Genomic DNA, 20,587 nt, shown 5'->3' with positions numbered 1-20,587 from the left:
AGAGGCTGTCCAAATATCTGTCAATGTCCAGCGATGGTCAGACAACTCTAAAGCACTTCTCATTATGCATGAATAACTGTGTAGTCTACTTCTCCAGTTAAAGTATTGTATATTGTACTAGCTAGTTATTTGGAATGAAGGGCTATGGTTGTTTCTTGTTCGTCCATTGAAATGAATATTGTCACCACAAGGTTGAGTGTAGCAATAATTCATTTAGAGCTGATGTATTATATTCACGTTTGAGTTGTAAGTGACTTTGTTTTATGGGGAACTATAAAGGGGTCATTTTTAATACAGTCAGCGTACCATCTTAATGTGATGAATCTATTGTACAGCATACTCTGTATATTTATTCTTTTTACGGGTGTATATAACCACATGGATAACAAAGCAAAGAAAATGTTTGTAATAAAAGTATTATATATTTGAAAAGACATGTCTTTAGTGTCTTAAATTGCTCTGCTACACTGTGTAACATTCTTATAATTAGTCTTACGAGTCTGGGACCATATTACATATTCATTTAACTGTAATCTTCTCTGCCAGTTTTAGACAAAAGCCTCACGTAGGCCTCTTCGAGAGTTGAATACCTGTAGTTGAATTCATTTGAAACTCAGATCTCGAAATTTATAAAATCAAATACAAATTCTTAGAATTTAATTTTAAAAAAATATCCCAAGCAGATCAAATAAAATGGAACCAAACTTGGTAAAGAGATGAAAATATTCTACAGTTCAACAGACGACTGCCTCGGTTTACTGAAGAAAGCAGAGCTAAAAACCCAAAACTTTATTAACAACTTAGAAAGGAAACATTGATCAGCATCTTCCACTCTGACAATTTATTACTTCAGTTCTACCCACAGCCAGTCATCTTAGTCGATGCACACACAGGACAAATTAACCCCCAAGACACCGGCCACTTTCCGGGGAACAGTAATAGTGGCCCAACTTTAGCCAGGTATTGATGTATCATGTGATGCATGTTGCTTCTGTACACATTTGGGGAAGGTCTGGCAGTAAAGACAACCTGCAACAGACCTCTAAGTCAGTCTTCCATTTTCTGTGGGTGGTTATGGTCTGTATTTGATGTTACGTCTGATGATCTGACCCTAGATCTGTGCCAAAGGGCAGCTGTTGCCATCAGAGGTAAAGAGCAGCGGTCAAACCAAACACAGGTCAGTGTATTAGGCAGAAAACATCCTTACTTTCCTGTCAGGGCAGCTGTCAGTCAAGCAGCTGACAATCCAATCTCTGAACCATCCCAGAGATGACTGAAGCTGAAGCTAACCAATCACATATCCAGTACAAACACGGGGAATCGGAACAAACCAACTGGAGATGGAGGGGTGTCATAGCTAGCACATTATCTTTCTGATTCAGTGGTACATTCAAGCTTGATAAGTTTAGTAATTTGGCAGTATTAATTATCTTTCATACCAAAACATGGTACAACATCGTCATTGTATATCCAATCTAAAGGGCTTTGGTCATTCTTGTCCTCTCAGTGAGAATCATTGCATTGTATTAATCCCATAAATTACTGTATGCACTTGTACTTAGACAACTCACAACTCAATCATTCCTCTGGGTGTCATTAAAAGCTCCCTTCCAATAATCTTGTTTGTCACTTTTCCCCAAGATCTTCATGTTTATCAGGACAAATAAACTGGCTTTAAATTCCTTAAATTCCACATAAGATAGATTCCCCCCCCCCCCCCCCTTGCAAAAAAAACAAACATGTTTGAGGATAACGGAACAAAGCAACCCTTCTGGTCAGAACATGAAATGGTGACATTGGACATGGTTTTAGTGGTTCGGCTGCTTTCTGTTGGCGTCGGTCCCTCCTTGCCCATACTGCAACATGCAGCGGCATCAGACGTACACAATCTGTTGTAGGCGCCACAACGCGTGCTCAAAATACAACCAATAGCACTTGAGATGCTGTGAATCTTTTCAGACAGGATAGAACAATAAAAAAAAAAAAGAGGTCTAAGGGTAGATTTCATTCGCTGGTTCCCCAAGGTTCTTAAGTGCTCTTCGCTTACAGCATCACGAGGACAGAGAGACGGGAGAGGAGGGGGAGGAGAGACATAAGACGGTTCAAAGGGTATTCAAGTAGATACGATGACTTCCTGGTTTTTAACAAAGAGGTGGTGATGTGGGGGGGTGTGGGGTGGGGGGGCCCAAAGCAGAACAAAAGGAAAACGGGTGACGGAAACCTTTACAATTAAACATTGTCAATAAATATACACAATGAAACATTCAGAGTTCCAGCTGTTATAATTCGTCTCCCACGTGGTTTTCTGACTGTTTTTTCTCAGTTTCTGTAAATGAAAGGAGAGACCAGGGTAAATACTGTGTTGTACTGAAGATGCGTTACAATAAAAAGGATTTTATCAAGAGAAATCAACGAAGAGAAAAGACAAGTGCTTTCAAACAGACAGTAGCTGAATAGTAAATGATATTCCTTTACATCCAACACATATTGCTGTTGAGATATGGCAAAGAATATTCTCTGTACCAATTCACACATGCGGAGGTAGTTACTATGGCAAAGCCTGTTGCTATGGCAGATGTACCTGTACTTGCTGTTTCATCTAAAGGCTGTGATTGGCTGGCTGGCTCTGGCTCCTGTCCAGTGGTCTCTTCGGTGGGCGGTGCCTCGCCCGGTGGTACCTCCTCTGAGCTTTCTGCTGGACAGGAAAAACGTCACCGTTAAAGGGCATGGAAACAAGCCACGCCCCCAGGAACTGCTCTGGGCCGCGTTTCCCAGAGTCGCCGAACTTCTCCGCGCTACGACGCTTCTCAAGGTATACCTTGGCGAAGGGACAGTTTTTCCTACGAGTGTTTCCCAGACTATCCCTTAGTGGGCGCCTGAAGATACATCGTTAGGTCCATCCCAAGATGCATCGTTAGAGGAGCTGTCCCTGGGCGCAGTGCTGAAAAAAGAATGAATCGATGCCGCACACATCGATGGCCATTCGTAAAGTCACAGAAATGACGTGCCAATATAATACGTGCTGTCTTAATTATTTTATTTCAGTCTAAATATTACCAAAAAGGAAGCTATGCCTCCGAAAGCTCATCTGCCAATGTATTTAAGAGTCAAAGCGAGACCTCGTGATAGTCCCAATTCATACATCAAATTACATTGCATCAAATAAAATATCCAAGAAAGAGCATGGATCGGATCGGGACATATAAGCCCCGTCGAGGATGTCTTGAAAGGCCAGGAAAAAATACTTTAATGATGATAGGCAATGATGATAGCAAAATGACCACTGATTTAGTTATCATACAAACAAAGGTATAATGCCCATATAAATTGCCCCTGTGGCAGTAGCATTCCCACGTTAGAATTCGCGCGGATACGATGACTAATTGAATCTATCAGGCACCGGTGTTGGCGCATGTGGCCTATAAATAAAACAAGGGTAACTGCACACATTGAGCGACATGGCAGATATGAAGAGGAAGCGTGTGATAGCGTTCACCAAAGAATAACTAGTGATCATGCTGGACGAGGTGGAGCAACCGAAGGCCGTCCTGTTTGGCGGCTACCAGTAGGGCCTATGCACAACTCCAGTAGGCTACTTCCTGAAATTAGACATGCTTCTCTATTTCCTGTCCTACACTTTGGATGAAATGATTATTCAGGAATTCCTGAATAATCATTTCATCCAATAGTGTAAGACAGGAAATAAAGAAGCATGTCTAATTTCAGGAAGTAGCCTACTGGAGTTGTGCATATAGCCCATTGAAGAAGGCTGCATGGGTGAGCATTGCAGCGCGGATGGCTGCTTCCACTCCCGGGCCACCCAGGGAGTGGACAGTCGTCAGCAAGAAATGGCAGGACTTCGCCAGTCAGGCCAAAAGCCGGAGGGCGGCAGTGCGCCGAGAGTCAGAGCACCGTGCCTCCCCTCACCCCGGAGGAGGAGAAGGCCCTATCGATCATCGGCCTCACTTCCCAAAGCATCACTGGTGGCCTTGATTTGGAGTCTGGAGAGGGCCCCTCCATCATCCAGCCCTCAGCTGAGTCACCCCAAGCCTCCCAGTCCTCTGGAGAGGAGACCCCAGCGCGGTCAGACTGCTCCACCCCATCGACGCACTCTCCTCCCACACACCCCATGACGCCCCCCCCCCGTGAGAGGCAGCTGAACACCATGGATGTGAGGTGCGACTGCAGCGAGGACCTCCTGGAGGTGGGGAGGCAGAGGCTGGGTGTGCAGCGTGAGAGGCTGGACCTCCAGAACAGGCAGAACAGGCAGCAGGCCCTAGCGGAGGCACAGTTTGTGTGGCCCTCCATATCAGTGCCCATCATTCTGCCAACTCCAGGTAGGCTAAGTGTGTATTTTGGATACTCTGTCTATTCCCACACTGCATGCATTCCATTCAATGTCGCTAATTGAATTTTCCTCCCTTGCAGATGATGCAGATGCCTGAGACACACTGCACACACTCACCACACACACTACATACACTTACCACACACACTACACACACTCACCACACACACTACACACACTACACACACTCACCACACACACTGCACACACACACCACACACACTACATACACTTACCACACACTGCCCACCCACTACAGTACACTGCGCACACACACTACATACACTCACCACACCACTCATCCTTCCTACGTGTTGCTACCTTGTCGTGGTGGGAAGGCTTGTGTGCCTCCATGACCATGAAGGCTATACTGGCGGGGGGACACACCCCCCAGCAGGTTCAACCATGCCGGGCAGGTTCAGGGTAGAGGCCAGACGAAAAGCAACAACTGGCCCTCCAGGTTGGGGGTTGGGCATGGGTCTAACAACCCCACCCCGGAAAAAGACAGCCTGTTACAGGACAAAAGTCTGAAGAACAAACCTGCCCATGTTTTTTCCCAACCAATATTAAACAAGTTCCCTTTATCCTGTATATTTGTCGTTTCTTGCCACATTACAGTAGAGGTTTTGAAGGCACACAATATAACAAACAGCCTTTGTAAGATCACTAAATACTGTGAATCTGTTAGCAAAGTACACTATAAGGACAACAGTATTGGGCCACCTACACATTACAACTTTCATGACATCCCATTCTAAATGAATAGGCATCATATGTACTTGGTCCCCCCTGTGCAGCTATAACAGCCTCCACTGTTCTGGGAAGGCTTTCTACAATATTCTGGAGCGTGTGTGAGGATTTTTGACTATTCATCTAGATGGCCTCATTGGATTAATCAATTCGCCAGGATATCTGTTAGCTCTAATCGCTCTTTGCTCTAATCGAGCTAAAACTATAATGGGATGAATGGAGCGCATCGCCAAGGGACAGCTTACGATGGGGTCCGACTGCCCTTCGTAACGTATCCCTTGGCTGTGGTATACCTTGGCTAAGAAGGCTCTGGGAAACAGCGCTTCGGCTCCAAGGAAGGCTAACGATGTATCTTCGGAAGGTACATCGTAAGGGCGATTTACGATGTACCTTGGGTGGAGCTGTTTCCCAGAGCCTTCATAGCCAAGGTATACCTTGGCTTAAGAAGGTTCTGGGAAACGAATCGCCACCTAGAGGTGGACCTAACGACGTTCTTAAGAAGCACGTAGCGCTACGATGCCTTAACGATGCCTCTGGGAAACGCGGCCCTGGACAGTGAGGCCATTTTGGTGTAGTGGCCAAGCTCTGTATTGCAAATCAAATGACGCCATGGGTGCCAACCCCCCCCACCCCCCCAAGCCAGAGTTTCACAGCTGTTTCTGTCCCTGTGTTTGTCTGTGGGGAGAGCGATGGGCGGGGCCAAGAAAACACTACCGCACATGTGCTGTGGACCTCAGACGTAGGATTCACAGTAACTTTTTCAGTGTGCGCGCTGGTCCAGCAACTTTCATTGGAACGAATGGGGCCGCCATCTTTAAAACGCCTTACCCAGTTCTCTTAACACATGCGTGTTTCAAATCAGCAAAGGCATGAATAACTCAATGGCTTCACTAGAGAACCAGAGTCCGCCCTCGCCTACCTTTTTCTACATTCTCCTCCTTGGGAGGAATGACCTTCTCCTCGGCGGTGCTGTTGGTTTTGCTTGACTTGGCGCCGTCGGCGCTGGTGCTGTTCTTGGCCTTGGGCCTGGCCTTGGGCTTGGCGAACTTGGCCTTGTTGAGTAAGTAGTTGACCTCGCGGTCCAGAAGGCCCAGTTTGGACTCCAGGTCTTTGGACAGCAGGACGGGCCTCTCGGTGGGGGAGCGCTTCTCTTGTTCAGCTACGGTGTCGTTCTTCCATGTCTGTGGGGGGGGGGGAGGGAGGGAGGGAGGGGTTATAAATAGCAGGCCTGCGGTTTCTAGGAGATTGAATAACACCACGGCGTCGGAGCTGGAGGGAAGGGATCAACAGGGGGATGGAAACCTTCCGGACCGCGTCGTCGTACCGTGGTCTCGTTGATGACTTTCTCCAAAGCCTTCAGCTCCACTTCAGAGAAGATTTGGTCGTCCTCTGGGATGAGTTTAGCACTCCTAGAAAAAAAAGTCAAATATCTCAAACATTTCTTAACTTATAGATTTAAGGATTTTTTTTTGTTAATAGAAAAATCCTTTAAAAAAGTTTCTTAACTTATAGATTTCTTAAGGATTTCTTAACTTAAGGATTCCTTAACTCGAGCGACATTAAACGCTACCCGTTTGCCTCATTCCAACTCTGGTCAAATCAAAATGGCGGCGAATTCACAACCGGCGAATGGGGCGGGAGGGTTCTTCACCTGAGGAAGTAGGAGGAGGTGTTCAGCATGCTCTCCAGGGCCGCCAGGCGGTCAGGCCACTTCCTGCGCTCGTCCACCCGGAAGAACATGCCCTTGCAGGCCTTCCTGAGCTCGGACAGCTGGTCCCGGAGCTCCCGTGTGGTGGCGGCGTAGCCGTGCTCGTCCATCCACTCCGACGCCTGGCTCAGCTTGGAGGAGACCTGCTCCTTCTCCTCCTCCGCCAGCACCAACAGGAACTCGTCCTGGTACAGCTTGTCCTGCGGGAAAGGGAGAGAGGATGGTTCAGTACCGCTGGAATAGAACACAGCCGAGAGAGGATGGTTCAGTACCGCTGGAATAGAACACAGCCGAGAGAGGATGGTTCAGTACCGCTGGAATAGAACACAGCCGAGAGAGGATGGTTCAATACCACTGGAATAGAACACAGCCCTGAGAGAGGATGGTTCAATACCACTGGAATAGAACACAGCCAAGAGAGGATGGTTCAGTACCACGGGAATAGAACACAGCCGAGAGAGGATGGTTCAGTACCGTTGGAAAAAAACACAGCCGAGAGAGGATGGTTCAGTACTGCTGGAATAGAACACAGCCGAGAGAGGATGGTTCAGTACAACTGGAATAGAACACAGCCGAGAGAGGATGGTTCAGTACCGCTGGAATAGAACACAGCCAAGAGAGGATGGTTCAGTACCACGGGAATAGAACACAGCCGAGAGAGGATGGTTCAGTACCGTTGGAAAAAAACACAGCCGAGAGAGGATGGTTCAGTACTGCTGGAATAGAACACAGCCGAGAGAGGATGGTTCAGTACAACTGGAATAGAACACAGCCGAGAGAGGATGGTTCAGTACCGCTGGAATAGAACACAGCCCCAGGAGGAAAAGTTTGGATCAAAATGGGGGAAATGGGTCTAGTATAAAAGAAAAGAGAACGACACCGTTAATTAGGAGGGTTGGAACCAAAACAGGATGTTGTATTAAAACAAGGGGGAAGCTGACATGTCACCTGATTATTTTATGTTTTGTTTTTCCTTTACTTTTTGCTACATGCTTGTTTGATGCGGCGTAAGTCTTCTGTGGGATTTTGATTTAAAATGTATTCTCTAGCATGTGTTTTTGTAATTGTGGAACTGTCAATAAAGATTTCTTGCACAAACTGTGTTTCTGAATCCAAACACTGACACACCCAAACCTACTAGCTTATAACGGATGTAGTACATTTAGATTAGATAAAACCTACTAGTTTATAATAGACTTACTAGTTTATAATAGATATAATAATAATATAATATAATAGTTTTAATAGATGTAGCACATTTAGACTGGACCAAGATTAAACAGTGGCTGCCTGTGTTAAAGGAATGTACTAGAAACATGATTTCAGACGGAAGCACGGTGAACATGAGATGCTTGTTTTACCTGCGTCTCGAATATAAACGCCTCCAGGCTGTTGAGCGACTTCTCCCTCTCCAGCTTCTCCAGGTCGCGGTCCGTCAGGTCTTGTAGCCTGAGTGACGAGCAGAATGATCATATTCAACTTTTAAAAACACACACAAACACACGTTCCTGGAATAAAGGTCTAGTTCTGTGAGAGAGCAGAGCAGGAGCGTACTTCTTCTTGGAGGAGGCGATCTGGTCAACGCTGGGGTCCACGATGTCGTTGACCAGCAGCTCCACGGCGACGTCCTCGGAGATCTTGGCCTTCTTCTGGGGTTTGACTTTCTTCTCCTCCGCCTCCTTCTCCGCCGTTTTCTCCTCTTCCGTTTTCTCCGTTTTGCCACCTTCCTTCTCCTCCTGCCCAAAACAGTGCTTTCAAAGTTTGTCTTCCTTCCTTCTCCTCCTGCCCAAAACAGTGCTTTCAAAGTTTGTCTTCCTTCCTTCTCCTCCTGCCCAAAACAGTGCTTTCAAAGTTTGTCTTGCGTTTCACTAATTAGTGTGCTTTCCAAAAGCAGTGTCACTAGAGTTCTCCTCAGGGATGTAACGATAACCGGTATAATCCTAAACCGTGATTAAATTTGATTACATTTATCGTGATAATTGTATCATTAAAACCGTGCTTGATTGCCCCGCTTTTGAAAAACTCACTGTAAATACTGTCCAACATCCACCAAAGCTAGCAACCGTCTCAAAGACGCATTATTTTAATGTTAATGCAAAAAAAAAGTGCATCGTGCTGCTAATTTTATTTGTGGTTTTCAATATAAAACTTGGTGAAATTATTACAGTGTGTGTATCGGTAGTTTTAGAAAATTTTAAGCACATTTTACAATACCGCGATAATACTGATAACCGTGATAATTTTGGTCATTATAATCGTGATATGAAATTTTTCACACCGTTCCATCTCTAGTTCTCCTCCATACTTTCTGAAACCCACTGGGACTGCGTTGTACATTTCAGCTGCAGCGCCGCAGTGTGAAGACAGAGCTCACCTGAGGAACATCCTTCCCGTCGGCTCCTCCTCCCTCCGTCTTGTCTGGCTCCGGGGCCTCCTCCTCAGGCTTCTCCCCCCCCGCCTCCGGGCTCTCCTCCTGGGGAGCCTCCTCCTGCTGCGGCGCCTCCTCCTGCTCCTTCCCCGCCTCCGGAGGCACCTCCTCCTCGTCCTGGGACATAGTTTGGAGGAATGAAGGATGAAAGACAATGGTGTGTGTGTGTGTTTGTGTGTGTCCGATCACGATTGGAAATACTACAGGGAATTGGAGGAACCCTGCTGTACATACAGTACACTGTACTCGTATCTTGCAGCGTGAACAGAACTTGCCGTTATGAAACATGAGATTTTCACTCAAGAAAGGAAAACGGTTACCTGAACTGGTTCGGTCACGTTTGGGCTGGGTTCTGCGGATCCGCCTCCAAACAGGCTGGAGATCGTGTTCCCAAGTTCTGTCCCGACAAAAAAAGAAGAAAGAACTAAGAAATGGAAAAACATCTGTGTGAAATAAGAGGTGATGTTGGTGTGTTGGGATTCATTTTATGCGAGCGCTAAACTCACTCGTCAAAGTTGATTCTTCTTCTTTCTCCTCTAGAATGGTCTCAAAGACCGACTCCACCTGAATACGGCAACCAACACTTAAAGTAAAAGTTCCTTCTTCAGAATTTTTAACATGCTCCAAAAGTCAAATTCAGCAGCTGGAGAAAGCGCAGTACCCACCCTGTCCAGCAGGAGCAGCCCGCTCTCATCCATGTTGAAGTGGGCCTTGATGCCCTTGGACTCTGCGTCGGCGTGCCTCTGGAAGCTGCTGCCCACCCCGGACAGCTTCACCGTGGTCAAGTTGAGAGAGCCGAACACACTGCCGGACCACGGAAGACAAACACGGGCCGTTGACTTAAGATCAAAACGTAAGATAAAAGTTAAGCTTAAGTTAAGCTAAAAGTTAAGCTTAAGTTAAGCTAAAAGTTCAGCTAAAAGTTAAGCTAAAAATTTCAGACAAATATTTATTCCTAAAACAGAACGGGATGGACCCCGGATCGATTGTAGCTCTTATAACAATTGAGACAAACTGCAGTGCATGCATATTGCACACCATACTGACTTTATGGATCGGTCCTGTATTTCCTAGATTACACTTAAGCGTATTTGCCGAAAAAAGCATCCATTTTCCTCCGTCTGTGCCTAGCAGTTACACTACCCCGGCGAAAATCCCCCGCGAATCCAGAAGCCTCGGAGGTACACCCCAGGGCTGCGTATTGGGCCCCGCTGCGTTGTGAGTCACGTACGTCGTCGTAGTCGCCCGTGGAAAACGCGGATCGTTTTCGCGGCTCAAACGCGTCGCCGTTGCAAAACGCGCATTCGTGTAACCCGGCCCTCAGACCCGAGACCCGAGGCGCCGGCTGTCGCACCTGAGGTCTTCCTGGCTCAGGAAGCTGAGGTCTCCGTAGTTGATGAAGAAGGAGAAGTCGTCGGTGTAGCGGTTGAAGGTGATGACCTTGCGCTGGGGGTAGGGCGCCATCCGCTGGAACAGGACGCGCTTGTTGTGCTTCAGGCTCCGGCTGCCGTCCTCCTCCTCGGCCTCGCGGGTGAATTCCACCTGGGGGAGGGGGGAGGGAGAGACGCGCTCAGAGCCGACGCTAAGGGGGGGGGGGGGGTGAACTCCACCTGGGGGAGGGGGGAGGGAGAGACGCGCTCAGAGCCGACGCTAAGGGGGGGGGGGTGAACTCCACCTGGGGGAGAGGGGAAGGAGAGACGCGCTCAGAGCCGACGCTAAGGGGGGGGGGGGGGGGTGAACTCCACCTGGGGGAGGGAGAGACGCGCTCAGGGCCGACGCTAAGGGGGGGGGGGTGAACTCCACCTGGGGGAGGGAGAGATGCGCTCAGAGCCGACGCTAAGGGGGGGGGGGTGAACTCCACCTGGGGGAGGGGGGAGGGAGAGACGCGCTCAGAGCCGACGCTAAGGGGGGGGGGGGGTGAACTCCACCTGGGGGAGGGGGGAGGGAGAGACGCGCTCAGGGCCGCCGCTGGGGGGTGGGGGGGACAGGACAGCTTGTGTGTGTGTGTGTGTGTGTGTGTGTCAGGGTCCCAGCTGGTCCTACCTGGATGGGGAACACGGCGGCGTCTCTGACCAGGAAGGGTTTGACCTTGAAGGCCTTGCTGAGGGCGGCGGCCTGGTACACCGCCCCCATGGCCGCCGCCTCGTCCGCGTTGATGTTCTTCCCCAGCTCCTCCCTGAGACCAGAGACACAGTCAACACTAGACTGAACACCACACGGTCAACACTAGTCTAAACACACGGTCAACACTAGACTGAACATCACATGGTCAACATTAGACTGAACACACACGGTCAACACTAGACAACACCACACAGTCAACACTAGTCTGAACTCCACACGGTCAACATTAGTCTGAACACATGGTCAACACTAGTCTAGACACATGGTTAACACTAGTCTGAACACACGGTCAACACTAGTCTGAACACACGGTCAACACTAGTCTGAACACACGGTCAACACTAGTCTGAACACACGGTCAACACTAGTCTGAACACACGGTCAACACTAGTCTGAACAAACACAGTCAACACCAGACTGAACACATGGTCAGTACCAGACTAAACACAGTCAACACCAGACTGAACAGTCAAAATCAGACTGAACACAGTCAAAATCAGACTGAACAGTCAGCACCAAACTGAACACAGTCAAAATCAGACTGAACACACAAGTCAACACCAGACTGAACACACAGTCAACACCAGACGGAAGCATGAGTGAAATGAGAAGGCTATTGATGTCACCCAAAAGAGCCTTTACTACACTAGCTTTCCCTGCAGACTTGAGATCCTGGTGCTCTTCTGCTATTCGGGGTGAACCTCACTTACTTCCCCACAGCTTTGAGCAGGACCTCCTGGACTTTAGGGACTCTGGTGGCGCCGCCGATCAAGATGACCTGCTCGATCTCATCCTGTTGGGAGACGGACCAGTTCGTACATCAAACAAAACCACCGCGTCAGGGACTGGAACGTTATGGCAACACTGACTGATGCGATCTTCAGAGAATTTATTGCATGGATGATGATGAAGAGGATGATTATGACGATGAAGAGGACGATGACGGTGGGACTGACCAGGGACATCTCGGCAGAGCGGAGGGCCTCTTCCACGGGGCCGGGGACCCTCTCAAACAGGTCGGAGCACAGGCCCTCAAACTCCACGCGGGACACCTTGGCCTTGAAGTCTATGTCGTCCATCAGTCCCTCCACCTGATGAGACACACAGGTATGGAGAGCACGGCCATCTTTGAGTGCACAACACACAGGTACCAGAAGAGAAGATACATCCTTCACCCATTTCACCCATTTCTCTTAATGACAGACAGGTGTGTGTGTGTGTGTGTGTGTGTGTGTGTGTGTGTGTGCGTGTGTGATATCACAGTATTTCTTTCCTCAACACGAGACAAATGTAAGTATTATGTAATAACAACGTAGTTGTTTTGCTGACTGGATTTGTTCGCATTCCACACTGACTAAAGTACCAGAAGCTAGAGAACCAGAAGCTAGAGAACCAGAAGCTAGAGAACCAGAAGCTAAAGTACCAGAAGCTAGAGAACCAGAAGCTAGAGAACCAGAAGCTACAGAACCAGAAGCTAAAGTACCAGAAGCTACAGAACCAGAAGCTAGAGAACCAGAAGCTACAGAACCAGAAGCTAAAGTACCAGAAGCTACAGAACCAGAAGCTAAAGTACCAGAAGCTAGAGAACCAGAAGCTAGAGAACCAGAAGCTAGAGAACCAGAAGCTAGAGAACCAGAAGCTAAAGTACCAGAAGCTAGAGAACCAGAAGCTAAAGTACCAGAAGCTACAGAACCAGAAGCTACAGAACCAGAAGCTACAGAACCAGAAGCTACAGAACTAAACCCCAACGGCCAACGAAACCAGGAAAGTAAGCTGGAGGGAGGGGAAACCCAGAAGAGAAGAGGTCAACGCTCGAGGTCGCGCCGGCCTTGACGGCTCACCTGGGCCATGAACTCTGCGTTGGCGCTGAGCACGGTCTTCAGCCTCTGCGCCTCTTTGAGCAGCTTGGCCATGGCGCGGTGGTTCTGCCTCACGTCGTTCTTGCTCTTCTTCTGCTCGTTGAACAGCTTGGCCAGGTGGTCTCTCAGCCTCAGCTCCATCTCGAAGCCCCCCAGCGAGCGGTCGAACCTGGGGGTGAAAGGTCAACACGGCGCCCTTTAGACTGCCTTTTTATTTTGATATTGATTCCTAATGTTCAATCGTATTCTGAAAGACGGTTACGACAGGCTCACAATGGATGACGATTGAATGGACATTGATTACTCGCTCATTGATTTTATATTTCTGGGTCGCAAACAACGCACACTTCTGGACTTTAGTTTTCAGAAAATGGGAAAGGAATCTCTTTTTACTTGTTTTTTTGCACTGTATTATCCTGCTTTTCCCAAATAAAGATATTTAAAAAAAAATAAAATAATAGACAGCATTTTTAGGTTTTACAACGTCTGAGAGATGTAGTTACCAATCTGTTAACTATTCTGAATTCTGATTCTGATTAATTGAGCTAGCTGTCCGAGGCCTGATTTTTTTTTTACGCATTCAAGTTTCATCACTTGTGTAATTTTACATTGCTCTAAATTGTAGTTACAGTAAGTGGGGGCTCTTTATGGCTAGGAGCAAGCGTATTGTACGTTACGGCTGTGCTGAGTACTGTGTTGGCCGACTAAATGGTAAATGGTAAATGGACTGCACTTATATAGCGCTTTTCCACCTTAGCGGCACTCAAAGCGCTTTACAATTGCCTCTCATTCACCCATTCACACACACATTCACACACCAATGGCGGCAGCTGCCATGCAAGGTGCTAACCTGCTCATTGGGAGCAATTTGGGGTTAGGTGTCTTGCTCAAGGACACTTCGACATGTGGACAGTCGGAGCTGGGATTCGAACCGCTAACCCTTCGATCATTGAACGACCCGCTCTACCTACTGAGCTACAGCCGCCCCAGACTAGCGCTCTCTGGACTCACCCAACACCTCTGATCTGCAGCTGTGGCTGGACACCCGTCTCTTTGGTCTTCACCGTCTGGTACGTGACGATGGTCGCCACGGTGTTACCAGACCCCATGTCATAGAACATCACGTTCTACAGTGGGCAGAAATAACAACACTTGGGTCAACTGTGAGGATCAGAATATTTGTCCCGGGTTTAAATTGTCGATTTTTATCACGACTATTTTCACCTGCGATATTTTCAGGAGTGAGGAGTTTTCCAATGAACTAACTCAACATGCTATACAAAAAGTAAGAGTAGTAGTGCAGTTTTGAGCATCTTTAGATTGAAATTCTACTCTGTTTTTAAAGAATCAATCAATCAATCAAAGCTTTATTTGTATAGCGCATTTCATACCCAGAGGCAACACAATGCGCTTTACAGAGAACTAGGGAGGTGGGCATACGACCCACCCCTACATATTCCAGAGGGAACCAAAAAAACAGTATCACCCGGGGGCCAGATAAGTGAGCTGTAAAAATTCTTCCCTGACCCCTCTCAACAAGGCGATCGAGCAAGCTCCTGGATTATGTTTGTCTACCAGCTAAGAACATTTATAAAGCAATAAATAACATAAAATTACATTTACATAAATTACATTTACATTACAAATAACATTAAATTACATAAGAGAGGCTAAAAACATCATAGGAGAGACATGGCAAACACTGGTGTATGTCTGTGTGTGTGTGAATGTGCCTGGGCCCAGATAGAGGCAGGGGTTGGGGTAGGGAGGATACGGACCCGGGTGAGGGGGAGGGGGAGGGGTTAACGAGTGACAGGTTACCTGTGCTGTGCTGTTGATGTCTTTCCTCCTGAAGACCCCGTAGTTCAGGGCCACGGCCGTGTTGTCGTTGATGAGCTGAAGGACCTTCAGACCGGCCATCTGGGCCGCCTGCAGGACTGCCCTGCGCTCTGCCTGATTGAAAAACACCGGCACGGTGATCACCACGTCTTTGACGGGCTGCTCTGTGGGCGGATGGGAGACAAAACAGCACCGTCAACGTGGGAGAATAGTTTTTGGTTTTGTTTTTCACACAATAACGAACCTGTAAAGAACAAACCTGCGAATTCCTGAGCGAGTTCACTTGAGTAGTTCAGAACCATTCCCAGCAGCTCCTCTGGCGCGTAGCGCATGTCTCTGTAACACACACACACACACACACACACACACGTTTTTGTTGCCTCTTTTTAACTGCCCTGCGATACAATTTCTATATATGATATGTTAAACACACATATCCTATACAGTAAATGATACTGAGCCCACAAGCACATTTCTGAAACACCCTCATCTCATTACTGACCCACAAACATCCTTGAATGCTCGCATGCTTGACCCTCTTCCTCAAACAACAAGGGGATACCCTACTGTATATTAAACCTGAGAATTAAACGACAGACGGATGATGTTCAATGAGGAAAAAGCACCTCAGGACAAACTTACTGTGAGTTCTGGAAGTAAACGGTGCCGCGCTGCTCGTCCTCAGCGAGCTGGTGCTCGGAGAAGCGCTTCTGGTACAGCGCCACCTGGGGGTTGTCGTACTTCTTACCCAGGAGGGAGCGCAGGTGCCGGTAAACAAACTTGGGGTTCTTCACAGACTGAGGAGGAGAGAGAGAGAGACAATACAAGACTGAGGAGGAGAGAGAGACAATACAACAGCAATTATCTATCTATCCAGCCATCCATCCATAGTACCTACTTATCTATCTATAGTACCTACTTATCTACCTATCTATCCATCTATAGTACCTACTTATCTACCTATCTATCTATCTATAGTACCTACTTATCTACCCATCTATCTATCTATCTATAGCACCTACCTACGTACCTATCTATCTATCTATGGTGCCATTTAATTAGTGGCTGACATGCACACTTTGTATCCTTGGATGGATGGATAATAATCTATCTATAGATATCCATCCATCAATCCATCCATCCATCCATCCCTCCATCCCTCCATCCATCCCTCCATCCATCTCTGACTGTCAAGATACCAAAAAAACGTATACCGATTACTTCATTCTCAAAGAGATTTCTGAGCACACGTGTAGCGATATTCAAAGACGTGTGAGTATGATGTCACAGAAGGGCTCTCACCACTCCTAACGCGCCGTCTCCAAACAGGCGCTCGTTCTCTTTCAAACACACGGCCACCGGGGTTTTCCTCCTGGACTCCCTGAGACAAACAACAACAGCATGAATCAGCACTCTGTTACTGTACACTTCTGAACACGTTTGCACACTTCTCAACACATTTGCACACTTCTCAACACATTTGCACACTACTCAACACATTTGCACATTTCTCAACACATTTGCACACACTTGCATACCAGCACTTGCATACAAGCAGCAATTCAGACTTATATTCAAATATTATCAAGGGTGGACCAGATAAAACAACTCACACTTAAATGGTCATACGAGAATGCTTCCAACACAGTTATTAATTAATATCTAGGCCTACGGTATAAATCAAAGCTTTATTTGTATAGCGCATTTCATACCCAGAGGCAACACAATGCGCTTTACAGAGAACAAGGGAGGCGAGCATATGACCCACCTCTACATATTCCAGATACGGTAGTGACAGTTAAAGATACAGTAGCACTCACTTGTTCAGCACGATCTCCATTGGCACACCAGGTTTAACTATCGCTATTTTCATCCATTCACTGCCAAAGTCGACTGACATGACTGCTACGGAGGCTGCAACAAGTCACAAAACGATATGAGATGGGCAACGCACAGGGCTTCACGAGATGTTTAAGAGGATTTATCATATACAATAAAAATGATTGTGAAAGTGTGAGCTAATTACATTAAAACGTAACACTACAATCAGTAGCAACCTCTTCATCTGTGATATACATCTTTAGGAACGAGTAGAATATTATGTGACGTGGGCTATAAGCTCCATAATTATCCGTCAGTGGACTTCTAATGCCGTGTATTATGCCGTGTCTTACCCGTGGACGTGGGCATGAGAGCCACGACCAGGCAGAGGAGAGCACACGTTGTCGGCAGGCTCCTCATAGTGACCTGAAAAAAAGCCAGAGAAACGCTGATACAAATCCTCTCTGCTGAGACAGACAAACCAAGTGTTTTCAATGTCATTTTGTGGGTTTCGTTTTTAAATGAGTTCATCAATCATATCGCATTACAATCTCATTTTCATAAGACGACCGGGCTCAACGTCCTTTCGCACGCATCAGCAGTTAGGAAGTGAATGTTTCAGGAAGGAAAGAGAAGAGCGACAGGCAGTGTGGGCTGTGAAGTCAGTCACACTCTCCATCCCCTCTTATGCACTGACAGTTGAAACAGAGGGACTTACCTACCTAGACATGCCAAACATTGCTTTTTAATTGTCTTTTTTAATCACTACACTCAGTGTGGAGGAGAGATCCCCCCCTATCGAAGAACGTTGATGTCAGGACAGCTTTTGAGCCATCTTTCGTCGCAGGCTCAAAACTCATCTCTTCAAGAAGTACTACAACAATCCTCCCACCTAAGCACTTATTGTATTATATTATATTGCACTGTACTTTAGATTGTGATTCTTGCACTTTGCCTTCAGCACTAGATTATGCTCTTAGTCACTTGTTTTAGAAAGAAGATGCACTTGTGAGTTCTGGCAAGTAGTAGTACATTGGCTCTTCCTACGTTAAATGCAATTATTGTTAGTCGCTTTGGATAAAAGCGTCTGCTTAATGACTGTAATGTAATGTAAATGTAACGTGGTATGAGTTCATCTATTGGTTAAAGAATATTTCCGTTATCATCACCACAACACGTGTAACTGTTGATGGGGACAGTGTGTGATAATGCACTTCAGGTGTCATTCCTCCTGATAGTGAACCTGCAATACATCTAATTGGCCAGTCCACACGTGGCAACTCGTAACCACCTGGGCTCTTCACCTGGGCTGATTGCATCTGTCTGTTGAAACACCGGCCATAAGAGCAAACATGATGACATCTGGTGGAGCTAATGCTAGCAGCTATGGCTACATGTTCTGCTTACACAGGGCCCATCCAGCCAGCTATAGTATTACTCAGTTAAATGGGACTATTAGGCCCGTGGTATGTCTCGTTCAAGAGTAGAGTACAACAAAGGCAGGCCACTTTGCCAGGCAAGAGCGTGGAAAGTTCTAGTCTCACTGAAGCATGAATGGTATGGAAACGTGCGGTCTCGCCATTCAAAACAGACTGAGCAGTCCTGAGTTGGGTTCTGGAAACGAGTTGAGAGAGCTGGTGAGGGTTAGATGCTCTATCTAGAATGCTGGATAGGGGATACCTGTCCGGATGGATGGGAAACCAGCAATGGCTTCAAAACATACCTGTCATTTCAATAGACTTCACAACGTTTGCTGGCAATTGTTTGCCAATAAACTTGTAGCCATCTAAGCTGCTTGCATGTAGCAGATTGCTCAAAATCTAGCTATTAAAAGACAAATTAAACAAAGCTATGCTGTCAATTAAAATGCATGAATGGCAATCAACATCAACTTACCTTTTAGCCTGCTAATAGAGCAATTAGCCAACTAGCCTGCTAGTTCACACTTGATTAAAGGGAGGATACCATACAAATGTCGCAGCGAATCCTTCCAGATGATTTGCGTGGTACACTTTTGTTTTTCCGTTCGATCCAAAAATGACACCGGAGCCACACTGATAGAGGTCTCCTCTGGACTCCCCCGTTATCACCGGCTTGCTCGCGACACCGGGCCCAGGACGCGGCGTGATCTCATTGGACCCACCGGAGCTGAGGTTTGGCGGAGGCAGAGCTGTGACCTTCGACCCCACAGACCCCGCCCCCCCCCGCTCCATGCGCACGGCGCCGATTGGTCCACGTGCAGCGTCAGCGTGGAACATAACTCTTTGTCCTCATGTGATTGGTCCACGTTGAATTCATGGGCGTGGAAGGTATGACTAAATTGACGCCTATTTCCAGCGATTGCTTCATTTGTAGTCCAAATGCTTGTCATCTTGTACCAAAATGCACATGTTAATAATAATAATAATAATAATAATAATAATTATTATTATTATTATTATTATTATTATTATTATTATTATATCAAAAAATACAACTTTATTTGTATAGCATTACAACAGGAAAATTACATGCACAGAGTGCTTCACATAAAATGAACATAAAAGCAGGGTAAATAAGATGGAAAATAAAACAAAAAGATGAAGATAAGAAATCAAGTAAAGTGCAACATTTTATAAAGATCGGATCATAGGATGGAAAATAAGACCCAGTGAAACTCGCGCCTAATCAGAAATTCCTCTGTCTCTAGTGTAGCCTGATGTGTCTATTCTGCTGTGAATAGTGTTTTAAGCTTCTGAAGGCTGACTTCCATGAGCAGTCATTGGCCCTGTCCTCGTTGACAGGTAAGATGACCGATGTATATACATTTTGTCTATTCCTCTGCGAACAGTGTGCTACCATGTTATCTAAAAGACAGTACAGGAACCTTCCTGTATAATCTCTGATACTGTATCATCCAGAGCAGCATCCATATTCTCTACAATCATCACCACTGTCTTGAGGGCGTTGAGCTCCAGGTTGTTTTGGCTGTACCAGGACAGCAGCTTGTTGATCTCCCACCTGTAGGCACACATGTCACCATCGGAGATGAGACCGATGAGGTGTCATCTGCAAACTTCAGGAGCTTGACAGACCGGTGGCTGGAGGTGCAGCTGTTCGTGTACAGGGAGAAGAGTAGAGGGGAAAGGACGCAGCCTTGGGGGGAGCCTGTGCTGATTGGTCCTAGAGTCAGAGACAGGCTTGCCCAGTTTCACATCCAGCTTCCTGTCAGACAGGAAGTCTGTGATTCACCTGACAGTGGGGTCGGGCACACGCATCTGGGAGAGCACGCCCTCCAGAGTGAGCAGGAGGATGGTGTTGAGAGCAGAGCTGAAGTCCACAAACAGGATCCTGGCGTAGGTGCCTGCGGACTCCAGGTGCTGGAGAATGTTGAACGGCCATAATGTTCCAAAGGGCCATGTGATCAGGATGGTGGCGCCAGGCTACAAAAACCTACCTGGCAAAAATAAATTGGATTCTGATGCATAGCTCAGGAGGTAGACTAGGTAGGCTGGGGGTCGCAAGGTCACCGATTTACTCCCAGAGTGTGCTGAAGTGTCCTTAAGCAAGGCACTGACACATAGTACCATATTTTGTTGCATACAAGTGATCTGCATTTCATTCCATTACGTTGCTCCCTAATGCCTTCTTCTTTGCAGGTCTGAGATCGACACATAGCTTTGTGAGAGAGAATGAACAGGTGTTTCTTGGGTAGAAGTCAAAACCCCAAA

General features: G+C 46.9%; 1 protein-coding gene across 1 annotated transcript; it reads right to left on the bottom strand.

Annotated features, from left to right (window-relative positions):
* Positions 1 to 862: 862 nt before the first annotated feature.
* On the bottom strand, positions 863 to 18,987 carry hyou1 (hypoxia up-regulated 1). Its single transcript, XM_084440135.1, has 24 exons — positions 18,774 to 18,987; positions 17,231 to 17,303; positions 16,877 to 16,970; positions 16,359 to 16,437; positions 15,699 to 15,853; positions 15,316 to 15,392; positions 15,039 to 15,220; positions 14,229 to 14,344; positions 13,200 to 13,386; positions 12,315 to 12,449; positions 12,069 to 12,151; positions 11,278 to 11,410; positions 10,589 to 10,776; positions 9,900 to 10,038; positions 9,741 to 9,798; positions 9,555 to 9,631; positions 9,181 to 9,351; positions 8,361 to 8,542; positions 8,168 to 8,255; positions 6,750 to 7,006; positions 6,423 to 6,507; positions 6,018 to 6,279; positions 2,582 to 2,695; positions 863 to 2,326 (listed from the first exon to the last, which is right to left on the bottom strand). Exons 2-24 carry the CDS (start codon positions 17,295 to 17,297, stop codon positions 2,280 to 2,282), a joined length of 2,976 nt encoding a protein of 991 aa, XP_084296261.1. The 5' UTR covers positions 17,298 to 17,303; positions 18,774 to 18,987; the 3' UTR covers positions 863 to 2,279.
* Positions 18,988 to 20,587: the final 1,600 nt, after the last annotated feature.

Source organism: Borostomias antarcticus, assembly GCF_949987555.1.
Source record: "Borostomias antarcticus genome assembly, chromosome: 1".
Lineage (NCBI taxonomy): Eukaryota > Metazoa > Chordata > Actinopteri > Stomiiformes > Stomiidae > Borostomias > Borostomias antarcticus.
This window is presented reverse-complemented; position numbering and strand designations above follow the sequence as displayed.

Coding starts and splice junctions, on each gene's coding strand:
- hyou1 (XM_084440135.1), bottom strand. CDS start 17,297: ATGAGGAGCCTGCCGACAACGTGTGCTCTCCTCTGCCTGGTCGTGGCT. Junction 14,345..15,038: donor ACATCAACAGCACAGCACAG/GTAACCTGTCAC, acceptor TGCCCACTGTAG/AACGTGATGTTCTATGACAT. Junction 12,450..13,199: donor ACGCAGAGTTCATGGCCCAG/GTGAGCCGTCAA, acceptor GTGTCTCATCAG/GTGGAGGGACTGATGGACGA.